The 19,851-nt window shown below is 42.0% G+C and overlaps 1 protein-coding gene across 1 annotated transcript in view; it reads right to left on the bottom strand.

Annotated features, from left to right (window-relative positions):
* The window catches only part of LOC145351650 (uncharacterized), a 75,330-nt gene extending 56,279 nt beyond the window's left edge, over positions 1-19,051 (bottom strand). Inside the window, exons 1-5 of the mRNA XM_080201210.1 lie at positions 18,991-19,051; positions 16,323-16,361; positions 14,307-14,416; positions 7,082-7,394; positions 6,336-6,505 (exon numbers count right to left, since the gene is read on the bottom strand). Coding sequence (XP_080057336.1) covers positions 6,336-6,505; positions 7,082-7,394; positions 14,307-14,416; positions 16,323-16,332 — 603 coding nt within the window. The 5' untranslated portion in view covers positions 16,333-16,361; positions 18,991-19,051. The remainder of the gene's footprint in view (positions 1-6,335; positions 6,506-7,081; positions 7,395-14,306; positions 14,417-16,322; positions 16,362-18,990) is intronic.
* Positions 19,052-19,851: the final 800 nt, after the last annotated feature.

The following is a 19,851-nucleotide window of genomic DNA, read 5'->3' as shown; positions in this document are numbered from 1 at the left end:
AACATGTGGAATTGCCAGTAAAATACTTATTCCCAACCCTCAGAAACAGTTTCTCTTCATTCATTCTATTTGATCCATTGATGATTGTAAACAGCTCTGTGAAATCCCCTCTTTTTCACAGACCCTTTTTCGCTCTATGGAGGACAAGCCAAACTTTCTGCGGCCTGTCCATATCACCCCTAGAACTTTTCTTCTGTACCCTCGCCAAAGCTTTCATGTCCTTTCTAAAGTGTGATTCCCAGAATTGGATACAATATCCCAGTTGGGTCTGAATTAATGGCTTATAAAAGTGCAGCTTAACTGTCCTGCCAACTTCATGGATTTGTACACAAGCATCCCGATCTCTGTCTGCACAGCTTTACAATTGTATCACTGAGTTTATCTTATCTCACCTCACTGTTGTTAACAAAATGCACCACCTCGCAGCTTTCCATGTTGAATTTTGTGTCTGCTCATGGCACCAGCCTGTCTATGATTTCTGCAACCATTTTCCTGATTATAAAAATACGGCATTAAGTAATATTGTCACCTCGAAACGTAGGACCTGTGGGGTTATTATTTCTGCATGAATTACTGTAACCGAAATTGCAATTGGTACAGAACTTTGAACCTGTTATAACGAGAATGTTTTCTGATAAAAGTAAGCAATTATGAATAATTCCTCTGTTGCAGTTGTCCCCAAACTTTTTCCCATTGTCTAGTTGTCTAGGATAATAAGCTATCAATTTAATCTAGAACATTATGTTACAGTACAGGATATCCCAAGGGACAGATTTAAAAGGTGTAGTTGAGGAACACACAGTGAGCAATAACTTTTACTAGAGAAAATCATTTCAAAATTTCTGCAATCATGCAGATGACTTGTTTTTGAAAAATCAGTCATTTTCTGGTAGGCATCCAAGTTATAAATCATTTCTTCCTGTCCAATTGTAAATGCCAACTCCATAATTCTGTAATTTTTCTACATGACTGACATCAGTGCAAGTATCATACATGAAGGTTTTTCTCTATCTTGCAGTGGTTGAAAATAACCACAAATTATTTTATCATTTTGTTTTTCCCCTGAAGTTAATAATTAGATTGAAACCTCGGGATGTGCTGGTTCAATTTTCATCTTATTTTCCAAATCCCTCCATGGCTTCAGTCCTCTTGATCTCTGTAACCTTCTCTAGCCCTACAATGATCCAAGATATCTGTATTTCTCTAATTCTGGCCCCTTATACATTCCTGACTTTAATAACTCTAGCTATTGGTGGCCATGTCTTCAGCTGCCTCGACTGTAAGCTCTGGAATTCCCACTCTCGCCTCCTTCAGATATACCTTTTTGGCTGAAGTTAACCAAAGGATCACAGAAAATGTCAGCAGTCTCTGTGATGGGGATACATCACAAGGGACCCATTGTCCAAAACACAACTCAGCACCAACTTGGAGTGAAATAAAAGAGAGCTTTCATAGAATGATAGAGATTACATCACAGCAGGTGATAACTGAGTATCTGGAACTCTCTCCTCTAATCCCATCCAACCTCACACCCTTTTATATGTCTTCTTTTTAAATATTCATTCCTTTCACTTTTGGTTTTTGTTGCAGACTGTACCTCAACAGCCAATTGTAATGAATTACTCAACCATCTAATCTATAGTGTGAAAAGCTTTCTTCTTTCTTCCCTTTGGTTCACTCTCCTAGTCACTTATCAATGGAAAAAGACAATCTTTTAGTATTTACCAAAGGTAACACCCGTCCCCCCTAGTCCCTCCATGTTTCACTCTCTCCTTTATCACTGCTCCTCTCTCAATGCCATTCCCACTTTCCCTTTGTCTCTCTCTCTCTCTCTCCCTACTGCTTGAGTCTAGCACCTCAAAATCTCTTCCCCATTCCCTAATCCCCAGGCTCTTCCCTCAACAGTAGTCATGATGTGGGTATGCCGGCGTTGGACTGGCGTAAACACCTGGCGTCACCTGACGAAGAGGGAAACTTCGAAAGCTTGTGAGTATTATCAAATAAATCGGTTGGACTAAAACCTGGTGTTGTCAGACTTTTTACTGTGTCTTCCCTCAACAACAGGGTGGCACAGTGGTTAGCACTACTGCTTCACAGTGCTAGGGATCTGGGTTCGATCCCTGGCTTGGATCACTGTCTGTGCAGAGTCTGCATGTTCTCCCCGTGTTTGCGTGGGTTTCATCCGGGTGCTCCAGTTTCTGCCCACAGCCTGAAAGATGTGCTGGTTAGGTACATTGGCCGTGTTAAATTTTCCCTCAGTGTACTCGAACAGGCACCAGAGTGTCTCAACTAGGGATTTTTACAGTAAGTTCATTGGACTGTTAATGCAAGCCTACGTGTGACACTAATAATTAAACTTTAAAACTGATAACCGCTCATGCCCAAACTCCCTGACCCCTAATCAGCAACCTTTCTGCTGAGACCCTGCCCTCAGCTCGATTCTTTGTTGGATGGTTTGGGGAGTTGGAGGGTTTAGTGAGAAAGAGTGACTACACTGCGCCAGGGACAGCTCTGCAGTTCAATGCATGATATAGGAGGGAGGTTTCTGTGCAGCAATTTTAAAATGTGAAGATTTCTTGAGAGGGGAAACCCATATCCCATTCTATGAGACTCCCAGGCAACCTTGTCAGAGGATGTGCACTGAGATAACCGGGCCAGGAATACACTGGATGTTCAGACCAAACTGGCTAAATGTACAAAAACTAAAAAATCTGTTCTATGTATGAACAATGCTATTTACACCTCAGAGCAATTCGTGGGTTTAAAGTTTTTTGACATATCCCAAGGACCTGAAAAGTATTGTACAAGTACAAATCCTTTCCTTCCTTGTGATAGATTTAGTAGAGGTAAGTAATTTGAAGCTTGGCTTCCCTCTAGTGGTTTCACACAGTCTATCCTCCTGAACTGAAAATGTGCAGCTATCATTTCCTCTCCAATAATTTCATCACAAATTAGAGAGTGAGCAGGTGCAATGCCAGTGGAGAGTGACTTTGGCCTATTTAATTATGTCTAACACTCCTCTGACCATAGTTATGGTCTTGCTAGAAACCAGCCATGGATTACTTGTGTAGAATTATGCAATTAAATAAACAAAGAATGATTATTGACTAGGCTAGGTCTAACATAGCTCAACTAAATGAAGGACAAGATATTTAAATATAAAGGGAAGGAATGGGGAAGGAGAAACGGGGGAATAGAGGGGAGGAAGGGAAAGAAGGGTGGAATGCAAGGAAGGGCAGGTGGAAAAGAAAGATAGAAAAGGAGGAAGAAGATGGAAAGAAAGGAAGGGAGAAAAGAAAGAAGAGAGGTACTGTTATAATCCAGAAGGGAACAATATGTGAAGGAATGCAGTTTTAATATGGAGTAATAAGCAAATCCAGTTATAAATAATCAAATCCTAAAGTGCAGAAGGAGGCCATTTGGCCCATCGAGTCTGCACCGATCACAATTCCAATCAGGCCCTATCCCCATAAACCCATGCATTTACCCTAGCTAGACCCCTGACACTAGGGTTAATTTAGCATGGCCAACCCACTTAACCCCCACATCTTTGGATTGTGGGAGGAAACTGGAGCACCTAGAGGAAACCTACGCAGACACATGGAGAAAGTGCAAACTCCACACTGATGGTGACCCAAGCTGGGAATCGAACCCGATTCCCTGGTGCTGTGAGGCAGCAGTGCCAACCAATGTGCTACTGTGCTGTTCCATGAGTTATAAGGAGCTGGTCTTTACATCATCTCAGCAAGGCATTGATAAGTTGTAAAATAACACAATCTAACAATGGATAACCTTAAAAATTAACTTGATTAATGTGTCAACTGAATCCTAGAAAACTGAGTGTTGTGACTATTATTGACACCTCTCAGTATCCTGTTTGTTTGAAAGATGTTGACTAGGATGAAGGATGTTGGTGCGTTGTTTAGCATGAGGGCTCAATATACACCTCGCTGGTGTATATTTCTTGCATGCTATACAAAATATACCATACGAAGAGAAGGAAAGGAGAGGGTATATAATGTTGTGGGAAGAGTTAGAATAGAATTTTAAAAGTGTAGAATGAGAGTAAAAGATAGAATTAGAAGGTATGTCGGGCATAGCTTGAAAGAAGTTACCACACTGGCGCCATTTTGGATTCAGTTCTTATATGAATATTGGAGCCACACAGTAAGAGTTCTAATTTTTAAAAAAACATTTTGAATTCACTTCAGGATTTCTCATGGTAAAGGTATAACTGCTGTAGTATAGTGATGACAGTTCTACTCTTGGAGATATCTAACTAGATTCTATAACTTTCTGGTCAGAGATTTAAGGAAGGAAAATACAGTAAAACAGGGAAATAAGAATTCTGGTCTCAACTGGTCTTGTATACCTTAAAATGGGACACCAGTAAAACAGGAAACTATGAATACTGGTCCAAACTGTTTTTTCCTTCTGGGGGTAAATACTACTTTAATTATTGTTGGGTATCTTAAATATCTCTCTGTAACATCAATAAATTTTAGACCTGAAATTTCAAGATGGCTTTGATAAGTTAGGGGGGAGTCCAGCCTTGGAGAGTTCTCAGCCAATCAGTTTGGTAGGCAGCTCTCCAGTGTCTCCAGGCACAGCGCTGCAGTGGCCGGAAGAGGCACTACAGAGAGCTGCCCAGCACCAAGTTCCAGCAACCAGAGGACAATGTGAGTGGCATGTGTCTCAGGGCAGGGAGGTTCAGAAACATCCCGGGAGGGATGGTTGCCAGGTGGCAATTAGGGTCTAAGAAGATAGGCAGGAAGAGAGAGGTCCAGAGGTCAGAAGTGGACTTCCAATGGAGGCGCACACTCCATCTTCCCACCTGAGATCCAACTATCTTTATTTATGCATTTCTTCCCCTCAGCTATCTTCTGCCTGCCAATCTAAAATTTGTGACTGAGTGGGATGTGGCCCTGAAGTGGACATTAAATGGCCACTTAAGGGCCTTAATTTGGAAAAGAGGAGGATTCCCCTGCGGGTCAGCCTGCCCCATCAAAATAAAATCACTGAAGTATCCAAAACTGAACTCTTGATAAAATCTGACCAAGGCTCTACATTTTCAGGCTGCTCTTTCTACTTCATGTTGTGCCATCTAAAGATGCCCACTGCCTGCTTCAAAACTCTATTTGAAGTGGATTATAATCCTAGCCCCTTTTATAGAACATTCTAGCCACACGTATTCCTAGGGAAATCACTCACTAAAGATTGAGAAGGACAGGCCTCCCAGACAAATAGACGGGTTTGAAGAACTGATCTAACTCTCCCCAATGGAAAAGAACCACCAGAGAATATTCCAAACATCCAGTTTTAGTCAGCTGTACCTCAGGACAGTTCTTAAATTTTGAGGTTGAGGGTTGATCTAATCAAGAAATTTCATAAGGTGGAGAAAACCTATTTGCTCTGATAGGGGAATTCTGAATAATTGCAGAATAATTTTAAAATTAGAGATAGATCATGGAAGGTGTGAAATTGAAAGCAATCTTTCAGACAAAGGGTTGTGGACACTGAAATAATCTGTCCAAAAATGCTGTGGACGATGGGTCAACTGAACCTTTCTAGACTGAGCTTGATAGATGCCTGTTTGCGAAGAATATCAAGACATATGGAGCAAGAAAGGCAGATAAATGGAGCTGAAGTATGCCTTAGCCATGGTACTTCATTGCAGTGTTAAGGTAAGCCTACTTGTGACTAATAAATAAACTCTTATTCTAACTTAAGGATAGAACAATTGTGGAGCTGTAAGTCTTATTCCTGTTCCTATACACCACTCCCACTTGTGCAGATTTCCTCAAAGCTACCAATAAGTTAACTCCACAGGCCACACAGGTGATAGTCACTGACACCCTCACATCTCCACCACCACCCCTACCCCCTCAAGGTCCCTAAAATCCCATCCCTCCCACCCAGGAAGTCAATGTAAGACTGCATAGCACTTGGCACTGCTTGAAGCTACACATTTGCATAATTTAAACCACTATTCTTTAAGAGATAAAGGGACAATTTTCCAATGCTGTAGATCTAGAGTAAAAGGTGAAAATGCTAGAATCGCACAAGTGGTTTGTTAATATCTAAAAAGAAAAAAGATACGTTAATGCTTTGAATAAATACCCTTCGGGGATTTTCATGTATTGAAGTTCAAATCAACAATGCATCTATTCTCTGGTCCCATGTTAACACACCAGCTGTATGTTTACAGTGTTACTGTTTCCTTTTAAACTGGGCCGTGGGATATAGTAAGTTGACAGCCCAGCTGAATATCAATGCTGTGCTATGGATTGCATATCTCAAAGATATTACTTTTCACAAATATATGTAATTCCTACTTTCTTTGCTCCTAAAGGTGGTGATCTTTTGCCTTCTGAAGTCAACAGAGCAGTAGGAGATGATCTGAAGACAACATTCATCTTTTCACTGACTGTCCGCAGCTTGGCTTTGTAGACTGGATCCAGGTCATTCTCCGAATCCGATGGACTATTCTCAGTGACCTGCAATTCTTATTGAATGAAATATAATGTTAGGAACTCAAAATGTTTGCTTAAAGACTGATAAAGAAACTGCAAGCAACTGGCCCATATATTTGACTCAGCTGTTCCTTATAGGGATTTTAATGTCGTCAATATATTTCTCCGAAGAAGTAAATCATGAATTGGCCCCTTTGACTTTTCTCACTTTCCATTATAACTCTAAAATAGTCATTGCAGATCCACAGATTAATTACTTAAGGAGAAATCAAAATAAATCATTGGAATATTTGCAAATATTTGGTTATCCAGTCACAATGTGCCTGAATTCCACACACCGCAACCCCTGTTTATGAGACAGGAATGAGGACATCTGTTAGGCTTCTATCAGTGCCACGCTGCAGTCAATGGAGCAACCCAGAATTACATTCTAGTTTTCCATCTGTCTTTGTGGATACGAGCTTGGTCTTTACTTACTGCCTTGTCAAATTTCACAGCTGCATTTGGAAATCACCATGTGAGGAATCCTGAGCACAAATAATATTGAGCACCAGTTGCTAACTCGCAATTCAACTTGTCGTAATTTGCAATCCATTAGACTGGGTTACCTGTTTCATCATTATGCAGGTGCCTAGGGTCAATTGAAGACCGAGAGTTATCCACTTGCTTGTTATACAGGATTTGACATGTTGCGCTGACTGAAAACACTGGGCTTTCCGTTTCAGTGGTGGATGGTACATTTTGACTAGGACCAAGAGTATATGATAGGTTTTCTCTTTCTGTGTTATATGGGATGTTGGACTGAGTTATCAATGAAGAAGTCTCTCGGTTTGGTAATACCGAAGAGAAAGTCTCTTTTGACCTCACATTGTGGCTGTTTTCTCTGATGTCTGCCATCCCATTGTGGACTGAAGGCTGAAACTGACAAAGAAATAAGCAAATAACTTTATTCCATAGAACATCAAATCAAAAAGTTAATGTAGCCCAGGCAAGGATGTACACAAATTATATCATCACTAATTTAAATTAAATGACATTTAATTCTCAGCTCTGGTCCATGCTCCATCGAAAAAACTCTCTTTGACCTAAAGTTTTTGCTCTCGGGTCAGGAGCGCCAAGTTGAGACATTTTCTGACTCTGTGAACCTGACCCAGGAATACGAGACTAAGTAGGTTTTTGTTCTTGGAGGTGAGCTGGATTTGAAGTTGGACCTTGTGATCCCAGACATAGTGCAGAGGTGACTGGTGCCAGGGGCAAGCTGACTGGAAAGCTTATCTTTATGCATTGGCATTGTGTGAAAGATAGAAAACATTAAAGCAAAAAAATCCCTCCAGCCCTTATGTTTCACCCTGTTTATACCCTATCAATGTGAACCCATGCCACTTCATGCCCCTAAACCCAAAATCCATGGCTGTCCCATACCCCCCGTGTTAACATATGCCCCGTACCCTATGAAAGCAATTTTTTAAAACCACCCCAGACAATTTTTTTTCAAAGATTTAACGAGCAGGTCTTTTAAATGTCTTGAGAGTTTGACAGCTCCCTTAGGAAATTTTGACAGGTCCTCTTGATAGTTCTGCTAGGTCCTCTTGACAGTCTTAACAGGCATCTTGACAGTTCTGGAGGTTTCCTTTTTTCAAGTGTTTCTGTTTACAGTTTCAATGAGTTTGACACTGATGAGTTCATGCAAATTTTACATTTCTGTCTGATCTTAAAAAATTCCAAAGGGCATCTGACCTCTCACAAAAGGTATCCTGGGACAAGATCCAAAAGGAGAAATTTACCTCTCCAAAGACGTACCGGCCTATCCAAAAAAATCCCCCAAGTTCAGATCCAATCTCACCAAGTCTAATCTGCCACATTTTGCATTTCACTCTCCTGGCGTAGCAAAATCCCACTTATGTGGAGGCAGCCAATGATTTAAGTGGTCAGCTATTTCCTGGAGCGATTCAGTGTCCATTTATTTGTAAAGCGCCATTATTTGTTTTGCTATTGTTATGTTGCAATTAAACATGAACTCACCTGTGTTTAACTTTTTCGTGCTTAAGACCAAGGGCCAGATTTTCACTACCAAGGCAGGTGGCAAACCTTGGGAAGTTTTTTGGTAAAGAGCTCTGATGTATACAATTTTAATTGCAGAAGGGAGGGTGATGGGGGTGGTGGGATGGTGATTGGGGATAGAGATAAGCCTGTTGACCCTGGAAGCAGGATGTAGGTGGTTAAAAGGTGCATGTTACACTTTGCTTTTTTTAATTTTTGGGATGTAGACATTGCCGACTAGACATTGCCCATCCCTAATTGCACTTGGGAGGATGGTGGTGAGCATCTTCTTTGATCCCACGAGGTGTAGTTACACTCACAGTGCTGTTAGGGAGGGAATTCCAGGAATTTGAGCCAGCAACATTGAAGGAATGGCAACATGTGAAAATTACTTAATACTTGTGTGAATTTTACTAGCTACTTGTTAGCCCAACCCTTAATATTGTCTAGGACTTGCTATATTTGGATGTGGGCTGCTTCAGTATCTGAAGAGTTGCAAAATGGTGCTGAATGTTGCGTAATCATCAAGCATCCTCACCTCTGGCATTATGAGGAAGGGAATGTCGTTGACGGATCAGCTTAATATTCTTGGACCTAAGATACTACCCTGAGGAACCCCTGCAGTGATGCCCTAGAACTGAGATGACTGACCTTCAGCAACTTGCAGCCATTTTCCATTGGGCCAGATAAGAATCCAACCAGTGGAAAGCTTTCCCCCTGATTCTCATTGACTCCAGTTTTACAAGGACTCTTGGATATCATATTTTGTTAAGTGGGGCCTTGATATTATGGGCTGTCACTCTCACTTCACCTCTGGAGTGCAGCTCTTTTGCTCTTGTTTGAACCATGGCTGTAATGAAGTCTAAACATAAGAACATAAGAAATAGGAAAAGGAGTAGGCCATCTAGCCCCTCGAGCCTGCCCCACCATTCAATAAGATTATGGCTGATCTGAAAGCGGTTCAGTTCCACTTACCTGCCTGCTCCCCATAACCCTTAATTCCCTTAATTGGCCTTCCATTGTTTGCTGGAGCAGATGAGTGAAGGAGCAGAGAGACAGCTAAGATTTTACCTGTTAAAAACCAGTTTAAAATAAGTTTAAAGCACTTTGTTCTTTGTAGAACTGTTTAAAGCATTTATTTATTGTATTTACTGCTTTAAGAATTCTGAGGGAGTGGTTAGCAGGCAGTTGTGGTTCATCAGATTTAAATCAGCGCCAGGTTTAAAAGGAGGCCTGGTGTAGACAGCGGGCAGCGTCTGAGCGGGCAGCGGAGTGAGAGGGAAGCAGAGTGAGCTACTAGGGCTTAATATCAAAAAGGGCTGGAAAGAAAAAAGGCCAGGTGAGTTCGTTTGAAAAACAAAAAAAACAAAAAAAAAACAAAAACAAACAAAAAAAAATTTTTTCAAAACTACTACAGTAAATAATGGAGGGGCATGTGATGTGTGGTTTCTGTATGATGTGGGAACTGGTGGACCCTAGGGTTCATCCCAGTGACCATGTCTGCAGTAAGTGCAGGTTGCTGGAGGAGCTCCAGCTCAGGGTAAATGAGCTGGCCTCTGAGCTACAGACACTGAGGCTCATCAAGGGGAGAGAGGGTGCCATTGTCAATGGGGTGCAAGTGACATCCACCCCCCCTAGACTGGCTAACTCTAAGGGTCAGGGACAAGAGGGGGCTACTGGGAAGAGGCAGGGGGGTGAGGAGCGGAGGCCTCAGCCTCTTAATCTGCATAACAGGTTTGAGGTTCTTGCTTCCAAGTTGGACGAGAACGAGGCAGGTGAGGTTGGTGAGCAAGCTGCACACGGTACAGTGCTGCAGCAGGACATAGGCAAAGAGAAAAGGAAAAGGAACGTAGTAGTTATTGGGGATAGTGGGGTGAAGGGTATTGACACTGTCCTTTGTCACAATGACAAAGTGCACAGAAGGGTGTGTTGTCTGCCTGGTGCTCGGGTACGGGATGTCGCAGCTGGGCTGCAGAGGAACCTGGAGTGGGAGGGTGAGAATCCGGTCGTTGTGGTACATGTGGGTGCCGGCGACATAAGCAAAATGCAGACTGAGGATCTGGGGAGGGAGTATGAAAAGCTTGGAATGGAATTAAAAAGTAGAACTGACAAGGTGGTTATCTCTGGGCTACTGCCTGAACCGTGTGCAGATGGGCGTAGGGTTGACAGGATTAAGGAAGTGAATGGGTGGCTCAGGGATTGGTGTGGGAATACCAATACCTATCCCAATACCCCAATACTTGCTATGCTGATTAAGGATAGCATCACGGTGGTAGCAAGGGATGATATTGGAGCCAAGGAGCAGAGGGTGGAATCGTTGTGGGTGGAGATTAGGAACAGCAAAGGGAGGAAGACGCTGGTGGGTGTCGTCTATAGGCCCCCGAATAATGATCTGGAGATGGGGAGGGCTGTTAACGCGCAAATAAGTGCGGCGTGCAAGAATGGGACGGCCGTAGTTATGGGGGATTTCAATCTGCATATTGATTGGTCGACCCATGTTGGACGTGGGGGGCTCGAGGAAGAGTTCTTGGAATGCTGCCGGGATAGTTTCCTCGAACAGTGTGTGTTGGAGCCGACGAGGGAGCGAGCTATCTTGGATCTGGTGCTATGTAATGAGGCGGGTAGAATTAGGGACCTTGTGGTGAAGGATCCTCTTGGGGAGAGTGATCATTGTATGGTGGAGTTTCTGGTGCAGATGGAGGAGGAGAAAGTGGGTTCCCGGACACGCGTCCTTTGTTTGAATAGAGGGAAATACGGTAGGATGAGAGAAGAATTGGCGAATGTGGACTGGGAGAGCGCGTTGGAGGGAGGGTCTGTTAAGGAGCAGTGGAGGATCTTTAAGGAGATCTTTCTTGGTGCTCAAAGGAAATTTATTCCGATGGTCAAAAAGGATAGTAGGAGGAGAGGTAATAAGCCGTGGATAACAAAGGAGGTGAAGGAAAGTGTTAAACTAAAAGCAGAGGAATTTAGAGTAGCTAAGAGTAGTGGGCGAGAAGAGGATTGGGAGAGGTTTAAATGTCAACAAAGATTGACAAAGAAGTTGATAAGGAAGGGTAGGAGAAACTATGAAGCTGGGCTAGCGCTTAATATAAAAAAGGATAGCAAGAGTTTTTATAAATATATAAAAAGGAAGAGGCTGGCTAGGGTGAATGTTGGTCCTTTAGAGGATGAGAAAGGGGACCTAGTGGTAGGGGATGGGGATATGGCTAAGGTATTGAATAATTTTTTTGTTTCTGTCTTCACGGAGGAGGACGTGAATAATTTGCCGGGTGTTAGCGATAGAAAGGTGGTAGGACTGGAGGGTCTTAATGACATTACTGTTACTAGAAAGGCGGTGCTCGACAGACTGGAGGGGCTGATTGTGGACAAGTCCCCAGGACCGGATGGAATACATCCGAGGGTTCTGAAAGAAATGGCGGAGGTGATAGTGGATGCCTTGGTGGTTATTTTCCAAACGTCGCTGGATTCCGGGGAAGTGCCGGATGATTGGAAAACGGCTAATGTTACGCCGTTGTTTAAGAAGGGTGCCAGGCAAAAGGCGGGGAATTATAGGCCGGTTAGTTTAACATCTGTGGGAGGTAAAATGTTAGAATCTGTCATCAAGGAGGAAATTGCGAGGCATCTTGAAGGGAATTGCTTGATAGAGCAGACGCAGCACGGTTTCATTAAAGGGAAGTCGTGTCTGACAAATTTACTGGAGTTCTATGAGGATGTGTCTAGGGCAGTGGATAGAGGAGAGCCGGTGGATGTGGTCTTTCTAGATTTTCAGAAAGCGTTTGACAAAGTGCCTCACAAGAGGTTATTGCAGAAGGTCGAGGGACATGGAGTTGGGGGTAAGGTGTTAGCGTGGATAGAAGATTGGTTGTCAAATAGGAGGCAGAGAGTGGGGGTCAACGGGTGCTATTCGGATTGGCGGATGGTGACTAGTGGAGTGCCCCAGGGGTCGGTGCTGGGGCCTCAGCTTTCTACCATTTATATAGATGATCTGGAGGAGGGAACCGAGTGTAGAGTGTCGAAATTTGCTGATGACACCAAGATTGGGGGAACGGCAAATTGTGCGGAGGGTGTGGAGAGTCTGCAGAAGGATCTAGATAGGCTGGGCGAATGGGCCAGGAAATGGCAAATGGAATTTAATGTTGGCAAGTGTGAGGTGGTCCACTTTGGTAGGAAAAATGGTAGGAAGGACTATTACTTACGTGGCGAAAAACTGCAGCAGGCGACGGTGCAGAGGGACCTCGGGGTCCTTGTGCATGAGTCGCAAAAACCCAGCTTGCAGGTGCAGCAGGTGGTCAGGAAGGCGAATGGGATGCTGGCCTTCATAGCGAAGGGGATTGAATATAAAAGTAGGGAGGTCTTGCTGCAACTGTATAGGGCATTGGTGAGGCCGCAACTGGAGTACTGTGTGCATTTTTGGGCGCCGCACCTGCGCAAAGATATTTTGGCCTTGGAGGGAGTGCAGAGGAGGTTTACTAGGCTGATACCGGAGTTGAGGGGGTTGAGCTATGAGGAGAGGCTGAATAAACTGGGCTTGTACTCGTTAGAGTTTAGAAGAATGAGAGGAGATCTCATTGAGACGTATAAGATGATGAATGGGATGGATAGGATAGAGGTGGAAAGACTCTTCCCGCTCAAAAAAGACAATAGGACTAGGGGGCACAGCCTCAAGATAAAAGGGGGGCGGTTTAGAACAGAGTTGAGGAGGAACTTCTTCACTCAAAGGGTGGTGAATCTCTGGAATTCTCTGCCCGTTGAAGTGGTGGAGGCTGCCTCGCTAAATATTTTTAAGACACGGGTTGATGGGTTTTTGATAGGAGAGGGGATTAAGGGTTATGGGGAGAGGGCGGGAAAGTGGAACTGAGCAGCGACAGATCAGCCATGATCTTATTGAATGGCGGGGCAGGCTCGAAGGGCTGGATGGCCTACTCCTGCTCCTATTTCTTATGTTCTTATGTTCTTAATGATCAGAATGCTCCTGGTGAAACTCAAAATGGATGTCCATAAGCAGGTTATTGCTCAGCAAGTACCGTGTGATAGAGCTGTTTATGACCCCTTCCATCACTTTAGTGATGATTGAGAGTAGACTAATGGGGTGCAATAGGTTGGGGCGGATCTGTCCCACTTTTTGTGTGGAGCTTCCTCCTCCAGTGAGTTGTTCGTTGTCCACTCTATTCATGAGTGGATATGGCAGGACTGCAATACTTAGACATGATTCATTGGTTGTGGATTCACGTAACTCTATCCATCACTTACTGCATATGCTGTTTGACATACAAGTAGTCCCTTGTTGTAGCATCACCAGATTGACACCTCATTTTTATAAATGCCTGGTGCTGCTTCTGATATGTTTTCCTGCACTCTTCATTATCTCAGTTGTTTTAGAATTTATTAAGCTCTTTGGCCCTCAAGTGATGAAGGAGTAGCACTCTGAAAGCTGATGATTCCAAATAAACCTGACTTTAACCTGATGTTGTGAGACTTCTTACCATGCCTACCCCAATCCAACACCAACATCTCCACATCAGAACAGGTAAGCAGGTTTCCTTCCGTAAACAATGCTGATTTTCATTTATTCCAGATAGTTATTATTTATTTTCCCAGTCACATGAAGAAATTAGTCTGGGGCTACTGAGTTATTAATCAAATAGCATAACCACCATACTCCTTAATATGAGTAAGTCCTTTACATTGACTGCGATGTTCTTTTTTCTTTGAGTAAGATTTCAACTGAAGGTTTTCTGATTTATATAATTATAAGAACAGTGTCTTTGGTAGAAAGAGATATTTAGACTTTACCTGCACTGGTGATTTTCTGCCAGATGCAAGAAACTTTGGTCTCACACTACGGAAACCCTTTGCCGCCAAACTGTTCTGGGGTTTTCCTTCTGGCAAACTTGGATTCCAACCTCCGAGAAAAATGTAAAAGGAGAAAAGAATGGACATGAGTACGTTGGTTTTCAAATGGAAAGTCTCTCTTTCTGCATACAATGAGTCGGATTTTCAATTACTGGTGGATTGTTGGTGCTACTGATAATTGTGTTTCTGGAGGGCCTCTCCAGACCCCAACTGGATTTATAAATTAATTCAATTTGGATGTGTTTGTGAGTTCAGGGATTGGTTCCACACTGGGCCAAAGAAGTCATTTTGTAATCTGTATCATTTTACAACCTAAAAATCCACACTCATGTATTGAACAAGAATTATTCTACCAACCAGCCAAAAACAGATGATTGAATGTGTTGTGTTCCACAAACATGTTAGGATTGAAAAATAATTAACCAACTTCAAGGCTTGAAATATACTAACATCAATATGTTTAAAAATATTAATTTGCTGTTGTACATTTTGTCTTTGGGTAAGACACCACTGATAGCAAATCTAGATTTTTATCCATGGCCATCTGGATAATGTGCAGGGTAACGTTTAAGGATTAATACAAATTCAGATAAGGGAAACATCATAAACTCCACGGGCACAATGGTCAAATCCAATAAAATTAACCCAACTGCAACAATTGAGCAAACCAACAACTGTTAAACAACAGACTCAATTCGAGGTGAGGTAATGTTAATACAAGGGTTGAAAATTGAGGTTTTGGAAACTATCTTTGTTAATTAATAATGAGAGAAAGAGAGAGAGTTATTCATCAGAATTTCAAGCTCTCCCTAGGACAGGATTTCATGGAAGTCACTGTCAGCGAGGAAACCTCAAATCTATTTACACTTTCACCTGGACTGATCGACAGGGGCAGCACGGTGGCACAGTGGCGCTGCTGCCTCTCAGCGCCAGGGACCCAGGTTTGATTCCCAGCTTGGGTCATCGCCTGTGGGAAGTTTGCAAGTTCTCCCCACGTCTGCATAGGTTTTCTCTGGGTGCTCCAGTTTCCACCCACAGTCCAAAGATGTGCAGGCTAGATGGATTGGCTATGCTAAATTGCCCTAAAGTGTCAGGGGGACTAGTTAGGGTAAATGAGAATAGGGTCTGGGTGGGATTGTGGTCGGTGCAGCCATGATGGACCAATGGCCTCCTCCTGCAATGTAGGGAATTCTATAAATAAAAACGACAAGTTGTAAAGGTCTATCATGTATTTGATAAGTATGCCTTTCCCTTTTAAAAATTAACTGCGTTTTAAGATGGAAATGGTGGGGGCATGGACCGTGGTATCGGGATGACAATAATACTGCATTGCGATGGCATGGTGGCACAATGGTTAGCACTGCTGCCTCAAAGTGCCAGGGACCTGGGTTTGATTCCCAGCTTGGGTCACTATTCTGTGCAGAGACTGCACTTTCTCCCCGTGTCTGCGTGGGTTTCCTTGGGTGCTCCGGTTTCCTCCCACTGTCTGAAAGATGGGCTAGTTAGGTGCATTGGCCATGCTAAATTTTCCCTCAGTGTACCTGACAGGTGCCGGAGTGTGATAACTAGGGGATTTTCACAGTAATTTAATTGCAGTGTTAATGTAAGCCTACTTGCAACGATAATAAATAAACTTTTAAAAACTTTTTAAACTTTTCTATTTGAGAGAGAGCAGGATAACAGTGAGAGGGGGAAGGTAATAGTGAAATGAAGGACAGTAACAGCGAGAGAGGGGAGGGCAAGAGCAAGAGAGGGGAGGGCAAGAGCGAGAGAGGGGAGGGCAAGAGTGAGAAGGGAGGGTGACAGTGAAGGAGAGGAAGGTAACAGTGAAGGGGGGGTAACAGTGAGAGAGGGGAGGGTAACAGTGAAAGAGGAGTGCAACAGTGAAGGAGAGGAGGGTAACAACATGATAATATTGTGGTAACCAAATAACTTTGTATTTGTTATAAAACACACCTGACGTCATCTTAAGGTCACTCAAAGGTTCCGCTTCACCTGTAATCAGCAGAATTTTTATAAAGTAAAATTGATATTCATTCTTCTGACAGTTTCCATGCATTTTAAAAATATCAGTTTCAGATATTGTACCCCCCCCAGCCCGCCCTCATCCTCCCTGTAATATCAAAGCCTGTGAATTTGTTGGTTAAAGTCAGGTATCTGTTAAAGAAATAATTTAGCATTTATTCAGAACTTTTCACAAACTCAGGGCACATTACAAGTATGTACTTTTGAAATGTTGGATTGCTGTAGTATCGGCAAGGTGAAAGTCAACTTGGACCCAGCAATGTCCTCAAATAGCAAACAGATAAATGACCAAATGATCTATTTTGGCGGATGTTGTCTGAAGGACAAGTATTGGTCAGGGAAACTGGGGAATTCCTTGGTTTTCTGTGCATGTGTCGTAGGATCTTTTATATCCATCGAGAGGTCAGATTGAATCTCACTTTAACCCCTTATCCAAAATATGTATCCCAGGATTGTTGTATTCATACAACCTTAGTTCATTGGTGCTATGATAATTTTTGATACAAAAGGTTAAATGTCTACTCCAGGGTTTGAGCAATTAATTGTTCAGTGCAGGACAGCTGCATTGTTGGCAGAGTCTATTATATGAGCCACTAAGCTAAGGCCTCTGTCTGTCATTTTAGGTAGTTGTAAAAGATCCCCTGGCACAATTTGGGAACATTGGCCAACATTGATTCATGGAACAACACCATCAAAATGGATTAGATGGTCATTCATCTCATCAGAAGATCATTGTACACAAACTGGCTGTGAGTTTTATTGACACAACAGTGGACTACACTTTAAAGGAATTCCTGGAAACAGTTTGTGAAATATTTACAATGAAAACCATTAGAAAAAATGTGTTCCTTTAAGAGATTCAACTTGTCCTTTATTTTACTGAACAGACACGAAAAGCTAGGCACCATGAAATGCCTCAGTTACTGTTTAAATAACAACAGTCTGAACTCCATTTACTGATTAACTGCTGTTACTGCACCCTGATATTTTTGGCAGTAACATTATTGACTCAAAGGTTGCAACCAATTTAACCTCTCTTTTTATTAAAAGAAAACATCCCCAAGAAACCAAAATAAGACAGGAGCATTTTAGCTAGATCCTGTTGCACAAAGCAGGATTTGTTTCAAGTGGGCTTTACTGCGGTTTGAAGCGAGGTGCGTTAATATTCAATCAATTTGGTCATACAGCGAGTTGAATCTCCCGAAATATAGAAAAACACAAAAGCTAGTTGTGTTATCATAATCTATGACCTCTGTTTGAGTCACCAACAGATTCATTACACAGACTGCAGAGTTGTCCTTCTCAGTGCAGCTTCTCCATTCTGTGGTTTTATTACTTAAACATGCTCAGCAGGTGGAATAACAAATTCAGGAGTAGAGGCAAATGAAAGCATTTCCTAAAGCTCTCCGCTATGGAAATGGGGCCCAAGTCTTCATAAATTTGATTTCCGAATGCAAAACATATGCATATATGGTGAGCTGACTGATTTTGAATTGCATAATAATGTAGATATTGGCACAATAATTGAAATCAGAAATGCTGGAAGCATGTAGAAAGCTTGATACATTCTGTGGAGAGTAACAAGTCAACCTTTCAAATATGCTGTTTGTTAGAAGGGTTTACGATGAAGGGCAATGCAAGAAAATGTTGACTTGGCAACTCTGGTTAGATGGATAATCCTGGTGGTTTCATCAAATAACATCTTCAGAGTTCCCATTCAATCAAACAGCCTGTTTCCTCCAACCTCAATATTTAGAAATGAAAAAAAAACACATTTTTGTTTAATGTCACAGTACTGCTGGAAGTAGTGTCCAGGAGATTAATCTCAAATTCATGGAGATTCTCTGATAATCCTGAAGGGATTGGCAACAGTAGAATTACAGGAAAAGGTGGGTTTTAGGAGATAGCAGGATTAAGGGGACAGCCATAAATATGTGAACTGAATCCCATGACCGGTTTGAGGTCTATTTTTGCTCTAGGCTGATATCAAGTTCTTCTTTCAACATAAAGTTAATTCTGTTAAATTGTTACGCTTCTTCAGCCACCACAAAACTGCACAGTAATTAACTTTTACGGAACTTAAAATCTTAGGTTGTAGCATTTAGTTCAACACAGTGAGTGACGGGAATCCAGATCGTAACCCTCACCCACTGGTTACACTCTGGTACAACAGTTGTCGCTTCTCTTTTAGAATGCACTTCAGTTTGAAAAGTTTAAGTGGAGGGAATATAAACAAAAAGGATAAAGAATTCCAGTAAAAGAAAAGAAATGTCAAGCTCAAGAACTGGAGGGAGAAAACAGAGTTTGTTTTATTTTAGCTTTAGTGTTCTGTTTATAACTCACAGGATGAAGGTTGCAAATTATGTTTATTTAACTTTTACTCACAGAACAATGATTCACAATAATAATTTACAACCCCTTGTAAATGCAAAGTATAACCATAAGAATTAGTCCAAAAACTGTTGATGTTGAGTGTTTGTTTTTGCCTTTCAAGTTTTTGTATTGTTATAAATTATAACCGAATCAGAAATTATCCCAAGTTTCATTCTGCTATTTTGAGTGAAAGGAAACAGAAATAATTATAACTCTTTGTGCTTACCAACTTTGGATTTTAGTCCGAAAAACACCAGCAGTAATTAATTTGGTACACTTCCCTTTCCTAACACCAAATTGCACGATTAAATCAGAGCCTGTATTACAGCATGAGGAAGCAGTCATGTGGGGCAAAGTCAATGTAAGTTAGAGAAACAATATTGGTGAACAGAATCAGGGTAGGGTGTTTTGTCAAGAATTGCTATGCAGGTATATGGGAAGGGAACGTTGACGTAAATTTCACAAATGGCCCGAAGCATTCTTGGATAATTAGGTCTGCTTAAATTCTTCTCTGTCTTTGCTAAGATACAATAACACATACCACAGCTGTAGCAACTGGAAAAATAGAACAATATGAAATTAGACATACCTGGAGGAAATTATAAAGTGCTCACTTTTTAAATAATTGAAATCATAAACAGTAAGAGCTTGGCCTAAATAGTCTTTGACATTCTTGAAGATCCTAACAGGTTATATCCGCTATTTAGCCCCTCAAACTTGTTCCTCTATTCATTGAGAAAGGAGCTGATCTGAAAATCCACTCTTACACCATATTCCTTAATGCCATTGTCTTGAAAAATAAGCTCCCAAATTCAGTTTTTAAATTGTTACAATAATGATCTATAAAAGGCTGTTATAGTCTGGAAGTGTCAGTGGAATCATCTACTCTAAGGGCCATAATCTGCTCCAGGCCTCCATCCAAGCAAGTTCCGACATGTGCATGCCACATATTTCCAGACATGTTTTGGATCAGCATCAAATACCACTGATGGCTGAAGTGAATTTGGTGGGGTTGTGGGTAGGGAGACAATATAAATTGGGTGGTCATTTGAATCCTGGCAATGGGATGCAAAATATTTTCCTCACG

Source organism: Carcharhinus amblyrhynchos, chromosome 13, assembly GCF_965287045.1.
Source record: "Carcharhinus amblyrhynchos chromosome 13, sCarAmb.v2.hapA, whole genome shotgun sequence".
NCBI lineage: Eukaryota > Metazoa > Chordata > Chondrichthyes > Carcharhiniformes > Carcharhinidae > Carcharhinus > Carcharhinus amblyrhynchos.
Note: the sequence above shows the minus strand (reverse complement) of the source record. Positions and strands in the feature narration are given on the sequence as shown.